Raw genomic sequence first — 19,442 nt, forward strand, 5'->3', positions numbered from 1 at the left:
GAGAAAATAAGTGTCTCTTACTGCTACCCAGGACCAACAGCAGCCATCTTCTAAGATGAGTATAACTTGAGGGATCAATAGGAGAGTCATCTTTTCTTTCAAAATAAGCAGCTCTCCTTAAAATAAGAACAAAGTTAATTACAGATAGCAATAGCTATGCCTTTCATTTATTGGGAAAGAAAACCTATAGCACATATGTAAATGCATGTATGTAAATATATGAGTGTGTGTAGTATATGTGTACATATATTGTATCCATTTATTTTATATGTGTATATATAAAATACACACATACAAACATGCTATTACTATAACCTATGGCTATATCATATAATTTTTTGGAATTAAGTGTTTTATGGCTATTTTACTTAATACCTAGCCTCAACAGAACAGTAAATCTAGGATACCAAGAAATATATGACATGTGTCTTCCAAAAGTTCATAGTTCTAAGGGAGCAATAGTGAAGCGAACAGTTTCTTACAATGCAGTACATTACATTTTCTTAATAAAAGTATGTTTAAAGTACCAAAGTCACACAATACCAAACTCCCCACAGAGCTTCCTAGAAGAAATTATCGTGGAAATGGGCTTTATAGTGTGCATGGATGTTGAATAGAGGTAAAGGATACTTAGCATATTTTAATAAGAATAATAACAAATCCAAAGGCCTAAGGTACAGAGGATTCGGACAGCTGAAGGTGAATGTTTGTTTAAAATTCCAGGTGGATGGAGTATAATAGATTGATTTTTCTCCAAATCAAATTTTGTTGTTGACCACGGCATCTAACATGTACAATTCATTCATTCATGGCAGATTTTGGATACCAAATATCTATTACATCAACATTAGGTTAACTATTAGATACTGAAAAATAGGTAGTCTAATAAAGGCACATTAAAAATAATTACATCTTACTTCCACAATTCCAATGCTACTATATTTAAATGTATCAAGCTCTTCCAAATTCGAATCCTTTGCCAAACCCAAGTATACTAGTCCTAAATTTTGTGTCCATCTGATATTTGTTTGAACCGTATAAGATCTGAAGATTTGACCTTATCTGAGCTAGCCTCAGTTGCTGCTCAGACAATATTACTGCATTATCTACAATGATTGTTATACAACAAAACTCTTTTTTCCAGATTTGGCAATGTGGAGGCTCACTGGAGATTGTGACTTGCTCCCACGTTGGTCATGTTTTTCGGAAGGCAACTCCATACACCTTCCCTGGTGGTACCGGTCATGTCATCAACAAGAACAACAGGAGACTGGCAGAGGTTTGGATGGATGAATTTAAGGATTTCTTCTATATCATATCCCCAGGTAAACAATTTTGCCATTTTTCTTTCTCTGCAGGGCAAAATAAGGTTTTAAACATGCCTAATATGTGTTCCATTATTGCTGCTATTCTACTTGTTTAAATAAAACGTTGTTTATCATCATAATATTATAGAAAATTGTGTTTGAGAAGTTGTATGATGAAGTCAATTTTGACCTAAAATGAAAAAGACTATACTTAATCTCAAATGCCTACATATTTTTTTTCTTCATTCCTTTCTGGGCATAAGTATTATGCTAGAGAAATGAAGTAAGCACTATGGAAAGAGGTCCAAATTTAATTAACATTTATCAGCTCAATTTAAGAAAATTTAAGAGAAGTCAGTCTATATTTTCATGTTACACACATAAATCTGACTGAATTGGTTAAGACATTTTTTTAATGTTTAAACAGAGATGTTTTCTAATGCCTTATTTTCTTAAATATCTGAGTAGGGAAAGATTAAATGACTTCCCACAGAAACAAGATGGAAAATTATGCAGATATAAAAATTTATATTTTTAAAGAATATTTAATGACATGGTAAATTACTCATCAACAGATATGTGGAAAAGTATGTGGGACAATAAACAATTATCCTACTTTAGTTACAGAGAAGGACAGATATGGAAATAGAAGCAAACATCAATGGGTATCACTGGGTAGTGAGATCATGAGTAATTTCATTATTTTCCTTATACTTTTTTATATTTTATAAGTTTTCTTTATAAAACATAATATTTATTTTCAGAACTCATTAGAACTAATTTTTTAAAAGTAAATTTTAATAAAGTATGAAAAAATTAAAAGAAAGAATTTAAAAAGTCATTAAAAAAGAAAAAATAAATCATGAGAAAATCCCATTAGTGGATGATGTGATTACGAGAAATTTCATTCTTTATAATTTTCTAGAATTTCTCCAATAGTCATATTACTTATTTAAAAAACTTCTGAGGTATTATATTATTTTTAAGGAAAAAAATGAAACATTATGAGAAGATACTATCAAGAGGAAGACACAGGGTTGCCTTCAAGATCTCAAAGTCTAGACAAAGAAATCAATGCATAAATTAATTTAACAGGAATTCAGCTGTATTGATAAAATAATTTGTAATGTTCTATTTCTGACAGTTTATGAGAGGCTTTATGGGCATTATTGTTGGTATTATGTAACCCTAAGAACAACAACAAAAATCCAGGTCCACATCCTCTTGTCTACATGACCAACTATCACAAGGGTTAGAAAAGCCAGTGAGGGTTCTAATTGACATGCTCTGATTTCCAAAAGTATATATGAGGCTGTGAAAATCCTTCTTTTATACATGAAGAAGGAAATGAACAGTATGAACTTTCCTATTAAGATCCAGCATTCCTTTTCAGAAAAGAAAAACTGGGACAATGCTTGTGTAAATAGGTGATTAGGAGATGGACTTTTTTACACATTTTTAACCCTCTTCTATGTCAAGAAGCTATTGCCAGGAATACTACTTATCTCATGTAGGTACATTTCTCTTTACAAAAGGAACCCAGCCCAGATGTTCACAGAGTTGAGTTCAGCAAAAGCATATAAAATTTGCAGCTAGGCAGTGACATTTATATAACCTTTTCATTTTCTTTTGATGATCCTTTTTGAATTCAAATCATTACTTGTAAAACTGTATTAACTCAAACATGAAGAAAGAAGTAATGGGAGAAAGAAATGTGTTTTGTGTGATTACATACAATGTGCATTCAGGAATATAGGTAATGGAGAATAATTGTAACCATATGTATTATATTCACTCATGATGAATATTATTTGCAAAATGTCATGTGTTAGCCTTTTGTATAATTTCCCATTGAGTTAAAAAGGAAGATAAATGGTAGAAACATTTCTCAAAGTGTAATGAGATGACAAGCTTTAGAGTTTAAAGGGTGAGAAGGAATGTCTGCTATCTGGAACTAATGGCTTTATGCTGCTCAACAGGGACTGGTTTGTATATTCTGGAAATTGTAGTTTTCACATTACAATAAATATTATTTGGAAGGTTAGTATTCTTATAAAATGGGCTCATTTAAACCCAGGAAGGTCCTTTGGAAAGTAGTAAAAGGACGCTTGGGGCGGTTGCTGAAAATATCTGGGAATTTCCTACGGGGCATTTATGCTTCTGTATGTCTCAGAGAGAGTCCTGTGCAGTGTTGAGCCTGCCTGCTGTCTGTGGGCCGAGAGGGAAAACCGAAAACACGAAACAAAAAATTGCTTCTCAGTGGAAAAGGAAGAAGGGAAGTAAGCTAGAGTTGGATGCCTGCAAACAATTTTAACCTGAGGCAGGTTTCAGATCACCCAAAAACAGATAAAGTTGGTTGTACTGGGAAAGTCAGGAGTCTGTCATTTGTATGATGTCAAGCCTTTGTTGAGTGGATAACTATTCTTGTCATTACTGATGGTTTCTGTTACTCTTAAAATCATGGATTTCTTTGCTATTATCTAAAGATGTTGGGTTTCTATTTTTCATCTCCTTGGGTAACAGGTAAGTTTGTAATAAGAGAAGTTGGTATGGGGGGAGATTGGAGAGACGTGCACATCCACATTTACACCTAGAATTATATCCTTTTCTGTAGTACACATAAACACACACGTTTATGAAAAACTCTAAGAAGTTTATATTGAGTTTTGTGTATGGAGAACCTCCATAATAACCTATGTAAGGAAAGTGTTATAGTTCTTTCTGGAAACACCTCCATGTATCTGTTCATCTGACCATGCGGTTTTGTGAGGAGACTCCCATTGTTTTATACTAGGGCTTCTATGACCAAATCTTAATCTCCACTTATGCAGTTGTTCAAGATGTAATCCCTAAGTCCTGAGCCTTTATGATTGCATTTTGACAGCAATTTTGCTTACTTCCAATATGCTCTATGAAATACTACTACCTACGTTATTGGTTGGTTTCAGGGATGCTTCAGTTCTGTCCTGAGCTAACTGGGTATTCTTTCTCTCTCAGAAGTGTATTTCCTGCAGTTTTGATACCACGGTCCATCCATTATTAATGTGTGCTATATTGTTTTGTTTTTATTACTTGCCTCTGTATCCAAAGTAGCTCAGAGACTTGTATTTACAGTTCTTAGCAACTTTCCTGTTGCTTTGCAGTTCTTGAAAAAAAATGTGTTGAATAATTAGAAGAATAAATGAGTGACTAACTGAAAGAATGAATTTTAAAAGAGAGCCACTTTTGTTTCTTCTTTTCTATTGAATTCTCCATGGATGTCTGGTCTACACCAGGGCATCTCTTCACAAGAATTGCAGCAAATGGGAACGCTTTGTTCCACCTCTCTAATGCAACCTCCGAATCAATAAAAGAGAGGTGAATGGTACTCTTCATATATCTGCAATATCACTCCCCTGAGTCTGCCATCAGAAGAGAAGGTTCTGTTGGCTTACTTATGTGCCTAGGGTTATATGATTCCACCATAATCACTGGCACACACAATAATATAATCTTACCTTCCAGGACTAATATGAAAGTCTAATGGGCACTAATATGAAAGTCTAATATAAGAGGGCAATAACATTTTCTAATGGAGCAGCATAATACAAAAGCCCATGAATTTAAAATAAAATTACTTTTACGCATGCAGATTTTTACTTCTTTCATGGCCCCATTAATTTAAGGTTAAAATGAGATGTATGAATAGCTACATGTGTGAATTGTTTCATCTGATTTTTAAAAAATATTTGCTATGTGTCCTCATTGTCTTGGCCTATGCCCATTAGCTTATTGGCAATATTGATAGAGTTGCAGTGTCTAATTATGTCTCCTAAATGGGTGTATGAATGACGACTAGAAATACTTTGAAATAGTGTTGAAGAATACGTTTTCAACATTTGTTTAGTTTGCTCTTCGCTTGTCTTTTTAAGGATGTAAATACTAAAGCATCATCGATTTTTAAAGCTCTGTAGCCTCTTAAAGCCTGAGGCAGTTTTTTACTAATAACTGGGCTTTTTCAGCTTGAGCCCATCTGATTGTCCTAACAAATCCTTTGAAATGATGTGTTGTGAGCAGAAACCACTCTTCACAGAATACCCCGTTATAAATGACAACAGTTTTTCCCCTATTGGTCACCGGTAAAAAGCTGAAGAACTTTAGAGTGTAGTCACCACAGTAACCATCTGTTTGGAATGCTGGCTATTCTATAAATAAATTGATTTTCTTTCTTTGGGGAGGCAGATTTCTAACTGTGTATCAATTGACATGGTGATTAGAAGCAGCTGTTCTGATACAACCTCAGGTTGTTCGTCTTCCTTGTCATAATGGACAGCTGAGCTCTTGCTTTGAGCACAAATTGAAAATAAAGTGCTCAAGACTCCCAACACCTACCTTTAAAGGTATGTATGTGTAACTAAGAGAAAGCTTATTTTCCTTGACAGTGTTGTAGTATTTTGATCTGTATTCCAAGTAAGCAGAAGCCACACATTTAAAGAAGGATCCTTGAACTTATTTTGAAGGTTAACTGTCTATTGTTAACCTTTTAAAATGCTTTAGAAAAATCAACTCATCAAAGGTAGCCTTTGTTAATAGCATCTTTGGATCATGATTAAAGTTTAAGGGCTATATTCATGTCTATCTCTTGAAATTTGTATCTATAAAATACAAATGTTTTTCAGCATGCTGATTTGTTTAAAAGAGACAATATTTAATAACCAGCCCTTTGAGTGTAGGGCCTAATTTCTTTTATAAATCATAGAATGTGGTTCCAGGCTGATTTCATAAGCACAGGTTTTGATATTTCCAGCAGAATGTGCAGCATGCAGATATATTTTTCTAATAATCCAAGGATATCAGTTTTTGGTTGGGTTAACATGAATTCATCTGAAAAGACTGTAGCACTTCTGAAAGTAAAGTGCATTTGTACTTATGAATTTTGAATTTTATTATTTAATAAGTGCTTTTTCAGCAGTATCAACCATAGTGTCACTGAGTGAATATGATATTATGAGGAAGAGATGTTAAATCATTTTAATATGCTATGTTGTAGTAACGCTTAATTCGTATACTTGTATGATCCCTTGAAATGCTAAATGTTGAAGTTAAGGATAAATATTGTTGGTATAGTGGACAGACAACTGCTTTTCCTTGCTATAGTCAAGCAAACACTTTTGAATACTTTAATTCTTTGGGGCATTAGGTCAGTTTTTATTGTTGTCATTGTTATTAGTATTTCATGGGTATTTGTATTTTTATCATAGTGACACTACCTTGCTCTGTCTTCATTTGATGAGAATTAATAAGTTCTTGTTCTGCACTGTGCCAGGTAGGGTGATACAAACACAGAAAAGATGCTTGCCTTTGCCTTTAAAGAGTGACTGTCTACATCATCATCGTGAATTAGTTCAAGTGGAAAATTATATAAAGTGCTTAGTACATGAGGAATACACGGACAAGAAGTAAAGGGGATACTTATGTGAACTGCCTACATTTTCCTGGTTTCCTGCTTCTCACTCGCAAATTCAAAGTCAAACGAATCTTCAAGTCCTTTCTATTCTACCTGCTAAGTTCTCTCAAATCCATCAGTTATCCTCATTCTCATACCCATCCCGCACCCTGATAATATCCTGATTGTCCTGATGGCTCTCCCTGCCTCAAAGCTTGCCCACTTTTCACTCAGCCTTACAGTGCTGGAGGACCTTCCTAAACTTTGATCTCTCACTTAACCACATATTAACACAAAATCAAAAGCCTGGAATGTGGCTGATAAGGCCCCATGTGATCTGGTCCTTGTCCAGCTTTTCCAGCCTCTGGCTCTATGCTTTCAGCCTTAGCATTCCACCTACCAGCCAGATAGAACCATATTCAGATCCAAAGCTCAACACAGTCCCCTCTGCATTTAGGTTTTTGCACATGTCTCAAACCAAATTTGATGAGTTAATGAATGCTGCCACCTCTGCAGAAAGTACCACCTGCATTCATCATTCATCTATCAAGTTTGATATAATTTCCCCCCAGGGACTCCTGTGGTTCCCCGCACTTCTCCTATTGCAGCATCTATGCATTTTTTAAAGTATTTCTTCCTTCAGCTAGCCATATGAATAAAGGAACTGTATCTGTTGTTTTAAATGTGTTTGGTTTTGTTTTTAGAGTTCACTGACCTCAAATTTTTAAAAATTTTATTACATATGTTAGAGGCAAATAAAATATGTGTTTCCACCATCACCTCTGTCCACCTTCCTTGAAAGAACCCTCTGTTAAATATTTGATACATAGCCTTCAAATCCTTTTTCTATATTCATTTGCATACATATACATATATAAGTAAATAAGATCATATAATGGGTACTATTTTGATTTCCTTTCTTTTAACTTAATAATATGTCCTGCAGTATTTTACAAATAATTCACAAAGGATTGTATCATTCCACTTAGCAACTAAATAGTACTCTTGGATCTCTTTACCCTTTTATATATTCATAGATCTTTATGTATTCTGGGAATTAATCTTTTGTCTGTTATATACATTGCAAAGCTTTTCTCCCAGACTATTGCACATGTTGTAACTCAACTGATACATAAAAAAAATTTTTTTTAACAATTTAATTGTTTATGTAAAATCTGTCTATCTTAGCCTTTGTGGGATTTGGGTTTTTTTTTTAAGTCTCCCCTAAGCGTAGTACATTTTAAGTGCCCCAGAAGTATTTGTTGAATGATTTAGGTTTGAGTTGAGTAAAATGCACCTTTTTATAAGTCGTCAGGGATCTCTCTGGGCAATAAGTACAAGCAAAATGCAAGAATCAGATAATTCTCCTTAGGGATAATATTATCTTTATCTATGGAACATATATAAAAGTATCAGCCATACAGCCACCATTTTAGATAAATCTATTAATATGATTATATCAGTTCCCATTACAGTAATTCTTTCCAAGAATCTTGAATTGTGTTCATGGTCCATAAAGATGGTATAAATAATATGTATTGAATGTTACAAAAATATTGAATTTGAACAGAAAGGGTGGATCACTGTATCCTCAGAGTCTTTGATTAGCAAGTCAACAACTATTTCAGATAATTAACCTCTCAAATAATTTTATCATTAGCAAATATGGGCAATTTCAGAATATTTCTAGAGTGAATAAATGTACCGTCTTCTAGTATAGATCTGTTGAATGAATAAACAGTACCTTCCGGGGTTTAGATACCAAGATTATTCATACATTTAGTTTTTGCTTCTCCCTCAAACAAAGTGTGTATAGCACTAGTCTAATCAGTGTTTGTATATGTGTATGTGTACAATTAATGCAGTATTCTGAAGCTTCCTATTAGTAAACTCTATCCCAGTTGGACTGGATGGGTCATGATTAATTTTCATTTCCTTAAGTCTTGTTCAACTAGTCAAAAGTAGGAAATTTCAATGTTTTTAAATTGGTACAAATGAGCAAGAACACTTGTGAAAAATGCATGGGTTTTTACTGTTTGTAGTTGGCTGAGAGTTTTAGTTTGATGTAAGAGCATTAAATATGAATCAAACAGGACTTAGGTGCATACAGAGTTTTTATACCTACTTTCATCTTATCATCTTCAGAGTACCCTAACTCCACTATTGAATTTTATCATAACCAAAAGAACAGCTTAAAAATTATACCATCACTTACATTGCATTTCAATTCTAATTCTTAACTGAATTGAGTTGATCACTCTGACACTCAGCAGCAGTAATTACATAAGTTTACTGGTGGTCAGATGGTTACACATGGCAAATTTCTTTTTTCTAATACTCTCAGGCTAAGTCCCCCACATTAGGTGTTCTGGTGGATCATCTTTGCCTGATTCCCATGTTGTCATTATCTTTTAACTATTTCAAGTAAAATATGAGTCCAATTCTGGAGTTACATAGTTACATATAATCTTATGAAAGCAAGCAGAGTCAAGGATGACTTTTAGAGAATTGGGAAACCTAGTCTTTTCTAGATCCAATAATGATATATCAGGTGGTTTAAACTTTCCAGATGTGTTAAGTTGAGGCTCTTTAAATAGTCCCTTGCGAAAACAAAACAACCCCCAACCAAAAAAACAAACAAACAAACAAAAAAAAAAACAACTAACCACAGAGCCTTTGACTGCATCTCTCTTCAGAAACTGCAGTTCATTGTCTCTGTGTCCAGTGGAAAGGCCAGCTTTCTCCTGAGACCTGCCATGCTCAGGAATGTACCTCCATCTCCGGGAATCAGTAGCATGTCACAGGCAGTTTAAAAAAGAAAAGTATAGACTTTCCTTAATTCATGATGGGATTACATCCTGGTAGACCCATTACAAGTACTTTTTAATATGAAAAGAATTCTTGTAATCAATTATAAAGGATGAATGCATCACAGAGATAAATGCACAAGGACACAAACAATTGGCAAACTACAGAAATGATCTGAGAGTTTTTTGCTTCATTTATTTTTCTATATAAAAATGTGTAATGTGGATGTAAACAAAATACACTTTTTAATAACTGTGGACATTGTACTGAGTGACAGTACTGCCTGAGCTGCCCCCAACCCACCCCTTTCCCCAAATGAACTTTCCCCTGCTGCTCAGAGATGAAACAAGAGGCCAGCCCCCTTTTCCCCCGTTGTTTAGTGACCTTTATGATTACTGTTGTTGTAGTAAGCACACTTATCATGAGATCTACTCTCTGAGTGAATTTTTAAGCTCACAATAGAGTATTGCTATCTATAGGTACAATGTTGTATGGCAGATCTCTAAAATTCACTCCATAGCTGAAACTTCTTACCTGTTGAACAATAACTCCCATTTCTCCTCCCTTAGGTGGGCATCATTTCCCTCTCTGTGTCTGTCTATGCATTTGACTACTTTAGATGCCTCCTAAAAGTGGAATCATATTGCATTTGTCTTTGTCTTTCTGTGTCTTTCATTTAGCATAATGTCCTCCAGGTTCATCCATGTTGTCACATATGGCAGTATTTCAATTTTTTTAGGGCTAAAGAATATTCCATTGTATTATTTACCACCTTTCTTTATCCATCCTTCAATTGATGGGCATTTGGGTTGTTTCTTGGCAATTGTTAATACTGCTGCAGTGAACATGGTAGTTCATGGAGATCTGGATTTCAGTTCTTCTGGATCAGTACCCAAAAGTGAATCATATGGTAGTTCTATTTTTTATTTTTTGAGGAACCTCCATACTGTGTCCCATAGTGGCTGCACCATTTTCACATTCCCATCAATAGAGTACAAGGTTTCCAAATTCTCCATATCCTTGCCAACACTTGTTAGCTTTTGGTTTTTTGATGATAACCATCCTAACATGTGAGGTGGTATCTCATTGTTTGCAAGTTTTGGTTTGCATTTCCCTGATTAGTGATGTTGAGCATTTCTTCATATACTTGTTGGGCATCTTGTCACTTTTTCTTTATTATTTCTGCTGCTTAATATTTTTACAAGAAATTCGCCTAAGATGAATTAATAAAATTCTTCATATGTCTTTTCTAATATTTTTAAGGTATGTTCTTTATAATTAAATGATAAATACACCTAGAATTTAGTTTGCTCATAGGGTGCAATAGGATTATTGTAAGTGTAAAATGTAAAGACCATAATAAATTGTCAACATAGGAAAAAAAAAAACTAACCACATACTTGCCTACCATTCAACTCTAATGACAGATTACCTCAGCATCCTAAAATTTACAGTCCCTTGGGAGTAGCTCTTCTTTGGCATATTAACACAAATTCTCTAGAAAATAAAAATTTTATTTTTAGTAGTTATCTTTATCCACTGGCATTATGAGTTAAAGAGAGCTTTGCAGCAAGTCCTTGATAGGAAGGAATGCTGGACAATGGGTACAGGCCAGGATGAAAAGGTGCATTAGGGAGACAGGGTGAGGGCTTTGCAAAGCAAAGGGGAAACAGTTTCCTAAAAGGTAGGTTGCCTGTTTAACAATAGGCTTTCTGCATAATTTTAGTCAGAAGCAGCAGTAACATGGAGTAGTTATTGTTGATGTGGATTGTCAATGCTTAAGAGTGGGTGGCTGCCATATTAATAACTGTCTGGCTATGAGCCACCTAATGTGAAAGCTCAACTTTAGACCATGTGCACACATACACATGGATTCATCACACAGAGTCAGTAAGTACTAATTCTAAAATAATTGAAGAAATATTTACGTTTCAATTGCAGAAACATGAGCTAAAATTAACAGATTGTTATATTTTACAAATAGATTTAACATGACAAAAATAATGAAGGACTCAGATTAGTCTTTGTCTTTGGTTGGTTTGGTTCTACAAATAAATTTTAAATTGTATGTGATATTAGCAATTTGAATAAAGATATATTCTAAACATATGGAAACTCCAATAAATGTATCAAACCATTAAATCTTTCTAATTTATATGGTTGAAAATAAGATAAATGGAGTTACAGTGATAGTATTCTTATCACTCAAATTTATTCTGTCAGAATTGTCATTACTAAATGAGCTCCATTATTACATCAGTTTAACTTTTTAACTGTTTGGTATTATAAATTTTGTACATTTTTGGTGCAACATCTCTATGGTGAACAAAATTTGAAAACTGTGATAAATGAAGGATTTTATACAAATTAATAATTTAGGGAATTCTATTATTTTGGCATAATTTAATTATGTTTTCAATAAAAATTCTTAATGGAATTGAGGAACGTAGAGCCCAAGAACATAGAGCTGAATAAGTTATTTAATTGATCAAAATGAACATCCAATTACATGTAACTATGTAAAACTAGCCTTTGATCGTTGTTATTTAAGCGAAGGTGGAAGGGAGGGACTTTGACTGGAAAATAAGGTATAACAGGGTACAGTGTTTTTACTGAAAGGAGCTACTATATGGAAGAGCTTAGATATTCCCACAGATTCAGAAGACAAGAAATTATAAGGAGACAATTTTAAATTCTAGATCAAGAAGCTTTCAAGAAAAAAAATGAATCAGTTTGCAATGCAATGAGCTCCTTGTGTCTGGAAATATTCAAACCAAGATTAAATGTCTGTCTTTTAGGGATGTTCTAATGAGGATTGATTAAGAAGTTGGATTTGATTTCTTACCAGATCTCTCTAACTCTAAAATTCTACCATCAGAGAAACTTACATTTAAATGAAAAAAAATGTCATATGTATTAGTCTCTGAATTAAAATCAAAAGGAAACAAATTTTGACTCATGAAAAATTTCTAACTAGAGAAATTCTCCAACCATGGAACAGGAAGCCTTGAAGAAAGGTGACTACATATCTTTGTTTCGTTGGAATAGTCATGGTGCATGCCTGTTACCTGGAATGATTATTAATGGCATCCACTTTCACTCACAACAGTGTCCTGATTTGAACAATAAAATACCTGATCATCCTACTTATATGGCATTGAATATAGTCTATATGGAAGTGACTGTCTCTGGAAGGGGCTAAGTGGACTAATCAGGATAGCAGTCATTATGGCACTGCATGGGGAGTACACACCTATTTTACCAAAGTCTAGAGGTAATCCAGAAATCTTTTAGGCTTTTAGATGTCAGTTTGCAAGTAAATTCTCTACTTTTATTTATATATATATGCATGAACATATATACATAATGTTTAAACTTTCAACTTTACAAAATAGAGTGTAAACATACAATTTCTCGGTTATACCAGACATAAGAGAAAAACTCTAGAAAGATTAAATAAATGGTGTATATATGAGATATATGTATATATGTGTGTGTATATATGTATATATAATATATGATGATAAAAGTTTAAGTATATTCTTCATGTAAGAAAAAATGTACATATAGCATGTATATACATTTTTCTACAAAAGAAACAATATATATACACATATGTATATATATATTTTTCAGCTCCATAATTGTATTGGAGATATTGACTTATTTCAATCTGATTTTTTATTAATATACTGTACCTTCTCTAGCAATAATAAAAGCACCTTACCTTATATATATTGGGAGAAAAAGCCACATAAAATTCTAATTTTGATTGAAATATCATTATAGATTACAATATAATGATAGTAGTTTTCCCTAAATGTTTGGAAAACTAAGTAGACATGCCATAGTATTTACCAATATCCTTCTTTCCAAAAATCTAGAATACGCCTACAAAATTATTTTATAATTTCAGATGTATCAAACACATTGTCTTCCATCGTAAAATACTGCTTTTAGACACAATATGTAGAGCAGACACCCTTGCACTTCCTCACTCCTGCCATTAATTCCTATGGCATCTATTGTAGTTTATATTCAATGAACCCCCCAATTTTAAAATCACCTTTCTTATCTCTGTTAATGTCTGCCAAATAGCTGTATGGCTAGTGGATGCTTATGTGTTCAACAATAAACACAAATGAGATTAAATCTTAGCAAATGAAAATATTTCCTACAGCCATGTGTTCTATTTTTGAGAAATTCTATGTAATATCAGACTAAACTATTATTTCTGTGAATTTTGTGGATCAGTGTTTGAAAAATGAACATGTTCAGGAGGAGGAATTCTTTAGGGTTAGGATTTTCCCTGCCAAATACGTAAAGTACACAATTGGAACATATTTATCATCTCAATTCAATGGTTTACTAGTCTAGAGTCTCCAGCCTTTGCAATGAAAATATAATTTCTTCATTGTGAAATAAAATTAGGACAGTTGGAAGCCAGTGCTGATGGGCTGAAAAACAACCTGGGGAAACTTTGCATCTACTCTTCTCAATTTTCTTACATTGGCTTTTCCACTGTTTAAAGTCACTGTATTTTATTAACAAAGAAGTGAACAGGAAGGAAAGCCATGAGGTATGGGCTTCTTGGCAGGCTTCATAGTGCATGTTCCATAGGGCTATTGCCCACAAATGTTCATTTGTGTCAGATATAAAGATGTGCTCACAGAGGTCTTTTTCCTCATGGTTGTCAGTAAAGAGCAGTAGAGGAGGTTGGTGGTCATGTGGGAAAAATTACAAATGAGTGGTCTAACACAAACCATACCATAAAAGCTCTATTCTATTTATAAAAATGCTAGTATTCCCTGTGACAAACCTTCTCCAGTCTCACTTTCCACAGCTTTCTTAATTATCTTTAAGCAGCTAATCTAGCCTGGCCTAGGCATGGCCCAGAGTGGGTAAGTAAGGCTCTACTTTCATTCTACTTTCAAATGTCATCTCATCCTGGTCCTGAAAGCCAGATCCTTCTCTGCACAAACCTGTGCCATCCAAGATTCTAAATTTGATTGCAAACTTCACCCCAGACCAGACTTCTGGGGACGGTAACATGGAAATAATGGTTTTGTTTGTTTGTTTTGGGGGGAGGGGGGTTGTTGTGTCTAGTTTTGTTGTTGTTGTTGTTTACCTGTAGAATCTTTTCCAATAAGAGTTACTTGATTACTTGATGTTCTAGTTTCCCATTTTCTTCTGGCCTCACTTGGGAAAAACCTCAAATATGGGTGAGAAAGACAGTAAGTAGAAAACCACCTCAGGGAACCTGTATTAGCTGCTAGCATTATAGATGTGCTTGGCTTAAGAGTTGTCCAGGTCAGTGGAAGATGAGAGGGTATGCCAGGATCTAGAGTAAGCAATTAGAGGCCTGGGAGGAGTGAGAGTGGAAGAGGTGAGAGATGACCCTAGGGTGGTAACCCAGGAGTCAGTTTGGCTACATAATGATGAAGGGCACTACATCTGGATGAAGAGAGACTTGGAACAATAGTAGCTGTCTCCCACAGATGGAGCTTTGGTGATATCATCCATCCTCAGCCTTTCATCCTTTCTCCTAATCCATGATCATTGCCCAGGGACCCCTATTTTCTCATACCTGCTTCCAACTTCTTTTATTTTACCATCTTTTAAAAATCCAATGTTCGTTGAATATAACCAATAATTGCTATTTCTCTTCATTCTTTTCTCTTCTCTGTAAATTAAAACATTAACAGAGAAAAGATTTTGACTTGTTTGATCAAACAATAAAAACGTGTATTAACATAGAAGTAAAGTCATAATCCAGTACTTAGCTATGTAACCCTGGACAAGTGATGTAATCTCTCTATGCTTCAATTTCTGTATCTATAAAGAGGGAATATTTATAATATTTATTGCACAGAATCTCATTATCTCCCATATCCCATTTTTGTGATCAGTAATGAGATAAATGATGTAAAGATACTGAAACTGTATCTGAGACATACCTAAGGACTTTAAAAATTACACATAATAATAATAATAATAAATATCCAGAGAAAATGATAAAATAACACACTGGCCAATGGTCAAATATTTTATACATAAATATGTATGTATTCTATTTTTTTAGAAAAAGTATTGAAAATATTATTGATAAGTAACAGATATGTGACATAGATTATTTGTATAAGTGACATTTTCTTTTATATAAGAATATACTTCTGGCTTACTTTAAGGCAATGTTTGTCAACCTGGGGCGGAGATCATAAGCTGCTTTGAAAATCTGTGAAGTACATAAAACTATTCCCAGTCAGATACATAAATACATAACTTGGTTCATATACATTTGGAATTCAAAGAAGCTTTGGTTTCTATTTACAGAATTCACAGACACATAGGAGCCCAGGACCCCAGGTCTAGGACTGTAGCTTTAAAAGCAAGAAAGTGAATTAGGCAACTTGGATTTGAATTTAAGATCTAATCATGTAGATTATTTTTTAATTTGGGGAATGTGACAATCTCTAAGTATTGAATATTTTTATTTAAATTAGCAGTTGAAAATGATGACCTCTCTTTTCTTTCTGCCGTTTGGTTTATGTGCTTGAATATTTTTTAGAAAACATTTTCTAGTATTTTTTAAAATTATTCTTTCCTTAAAAATTTTGGTTCTTTATTATCTTATTAGCATGAGATATTTTATTGTCTTAATATTCTTACTTATGTCTTATTTTCACTAACTTTAAAATCATATGCAAAGGGTACGGTGTTACTTTACTAACTTTAAATAAGTAGAATCTGATCTTTGTCCTCTGAAGGTTACTGAGCAGTGCAATGCATGAAGATTTTTGGTTTTGTATTGTGCTATGTTTAAATGACACGTTTTGAGATGCTTTTGCAAATGACTTGGCAAATGCTGTATCAGTGTCTTTGATGCAACTCTGGTCTGTAAAGATAATACAGATTGATTTGCTGGAGAAGCCCATGGTCTTCATGAGGGAAGGAACCAATCCTGTTCCAAGTTCCACATTTAAGAGATTAAACTAGGGTGGCCACAAGAAAGAAAGTTGCAGCGAAGGTAGGGAGAAGCAATCTTGACCCCCAATCAGAAAAGATGGGCTCAGATGCACAGAGCAAACATGAGGCTGCCCATTGTAACTGAGAGCTCCTGGGGCTGGCTGCTCCCACAGTCGTGTGCTTATCTGGGATTGGCAAGTTGGACTGGTAGATGGGAATATTTCAGCCCCACCACAGTGCCCTGGACATGGCTCCAGAAGGAAAAGGTGATTTTCAGTGAAGAGGCTCCACCTTATTTATGAGATGCTTCACCCTGTTAAAAGTGTTTGCCTCATTTTCATTTCTGTCTCTTTATGGAAGACCCAGCCACCATTCCTCCCTAAGTCCTGAACCTGGTGGCACTGGTCCACTAGAGTTGGAATCTTCACCACCTCATCTCTACAAGGCCAGGCCCTGGGGCACCTTAGCACCCTGTGGAAGTGGCTGAGTGAGGAAGTCAAAGGTGCCTTCCATTAGAGATCCTGGCCAATCTGAATAGGAACTTCCTCATCCCTGGGCCTAAGCCTGAGAAGTGAGGCATGCCAGCCTCACAGAAGAGCAGGGTACCACGTTGGGGCTCATGGCCCCAGAAAAGAAAGCCTTGCTCCTGCCTCCAGTGTGAGACACATTATTCAAGGCAACTCGAAGTACCAATCTGCCTTGAATAACTGTTCTTTACTATTGCAGTCTGAACTCAGACACTCTTCTATTAGAATATGCATGTTGACAAGATCTCTGGTGATTCTTGTTCAAGTTAAAGTTTGAAAGAATCATTTGGTCTCATTTTTATCTCCTCTGGTTGGCTCTCTAGTTTCCCTCTGGCCCCTATAATAGGTCCACAGGTTTTTTTTCAACATTGAGTCCCTTGATTCTAAAATCAGCCCAGCTATCTCAGTCGGTAGAGCATGAGACTTTTAAAATCATACTCACTAATCGTTATAATATGATTTCTCTGGGAGAACTTAAATACATAAAACAACTACTAACAGAGATAAAGGGGGATATTGATGGGAATACAATCATAGTTGGAGATTTTAACACTGCATTAACATCATTAGACAGATCTTCCAGACAGAAAATAAATAAGGCAACAGAGAAATTAAATAATACAATAGAAAAATTAGATTTGGTGAATATTTTCAGAGCCTTACCCCCCTCCGCCCAAAATAGGATATACATTCTTTTCAAGTGCACATGGGACATTTTCTAGGATTGATCATGTACTTGGGCGCAAAAGAAACCTCAACAATTTTAAGATAGAAATTATCTCAAGCATCTTTACTGACCACAATGCCATGAAACTAGAAATCAACTACAGAGAAACAAAGGAGAAAAAAAGAAAAGCATGGAGATTAAACAACATGCTATTAAAAAAAAACAGTGGGTCGATGATGAAATCAAAGTTGAAATTAAAAAATACCTTGAGACAAATGAAAATGAAAACACAACCACACAAAATTTATGGGACACAGTAAAGGCAGTCCTAAGAGGGAAGTTTATAGTGATACAGGCCTTCCTCAAAAAAGAACAATCTCAAATAAACAGTCTAACTCACCAGCTAAAAGAATTAGAAAAAGAAGAGCAAAAAACCCCAAAAGGGAGCAGAAGGAAGAAAATAATAAAGATCAGGGAGGAAATAAAATAGAGATTTAAAAAAACATAGAAAAAAATCAATCAAACCAAAAGCTGTTTTTTTTAAAAAGTAAATAAAATTGACAAACCTCTGGCCAAACTTACAAAGAAGAAAAAAAGAGCACAAATAAGCAAAATAAGAAAGGAAAATGGAGAAGTTACAACAAATAACATAGAAATACAGAATATCATACGAGAATATGATGAAAAACTATATGGAACCAAAATGGATAACCTAGATAAGATGGACAAATTTCTAGAAACATACAGTCCACCAAGACTGAACCAAGAGGAAACTGACCACTTGAACAAATCAATCACTAGAAATGAAATCGAATTAGCAAAAAAAAAAACCTCCCTACAAATAAAAGTCCAGGACTGGATGGCTTCACCGGGGAATTCTACCAAACATACAAAGAAGAACTCATACCAGTCCTTCTCAAACTCTTCCAGAAGATTGAAAAGGAGGAAATACTCCCAAACTCATTCTGTGAAGCTGCCATCACCCTGATACCAAAACCAGGCAAAGACATTACCAAAAAAGAGAATTATAGACCAATATCACTGATGAACATAGACGCCAAAATCCTCACCAAAATATTAGCAAATACAATACAACAGCACATAAAAAAGATTATACATCATGACCAAGTGGGGTTCATCCCAGGGACACAAGGGTGGTACAACATATGCAAATCAATCAATGTAATACATCACATCAACAAGAGAAAGGACAAAAACCACATGATCATCTCAATAGATGCAGAAAAAGCATTTGATAAAATTCAACACCCATTTATGATAAAAAACTCTCACCAAATTGGGTAAAGAGGGAATATATCTCAACATAATAAAAGCTATATATGACAAACCTACAGCCAGCATAGTACTCAATGGTGAAAAACTCAAAAGCTTCCCACTAAAATCTGGGACAAGACAAGGATGTCCACTATCACCACTCCTATTCAACATAGTCTTGGAAGTCCTAGCCACAGCATCAGGGAAGAGAGAGAAATAAAAGGGATCCAAATTGGAAAAGAAGAGGTAAAAGTCTCACTACATGCCGATGACATGTTACTATATATAGAAAACCCTAAAAGGTCCACACAAAAACTACTAGAGCTGATTGAAGAATTCAGCAAGGTAGCAGGTTACAAGATTAATGTTCAAAAATCAGTTGCATTTCTTTACACTAATGATGAATCAACAGAAAAAGAAAGTAAAGAAACAATCCCCTTTAAAATAGCACCAAAAGTAATAAAATA

General features: G+C 34.5%; 1 protein-coding gene across 1 annotated transcript in view; it reads left to right on the top strand.

Annotated features, from left to right (window-relative positions):
• GALNT13 (polypeptide N-acetylgalactosaminyltransferase 13) overlaps nt 1-19,442 on the top strand; it is a 462,400-nt gene that overhangs the window by 330,597 nt on the left and 112,361 nt on the right. Inside the window, 1 exon segment of the mRNA XM_032479456.1 lies at nt 1,145-1,325. Within this exon segment, the coding sequence (XP_032335347.1) occupies nt 1,145-1,325 (181 nt within the window).

The sequence above is a fragment of the Camelus ferus genome, chromosome 5 (genome assembly GCF_009834535.1).
Source record: "Camelus ferus isolate YT-003-E chromosome 5, BCGSAC_Cfer_1.0, whole genome shotgun sequence".
Lineage (NCBI taxonomy): Eukaryota > Metazoa > Chordata > Mammalia > Artiodactyla > Camelidae > Camelus > Camelus ferus.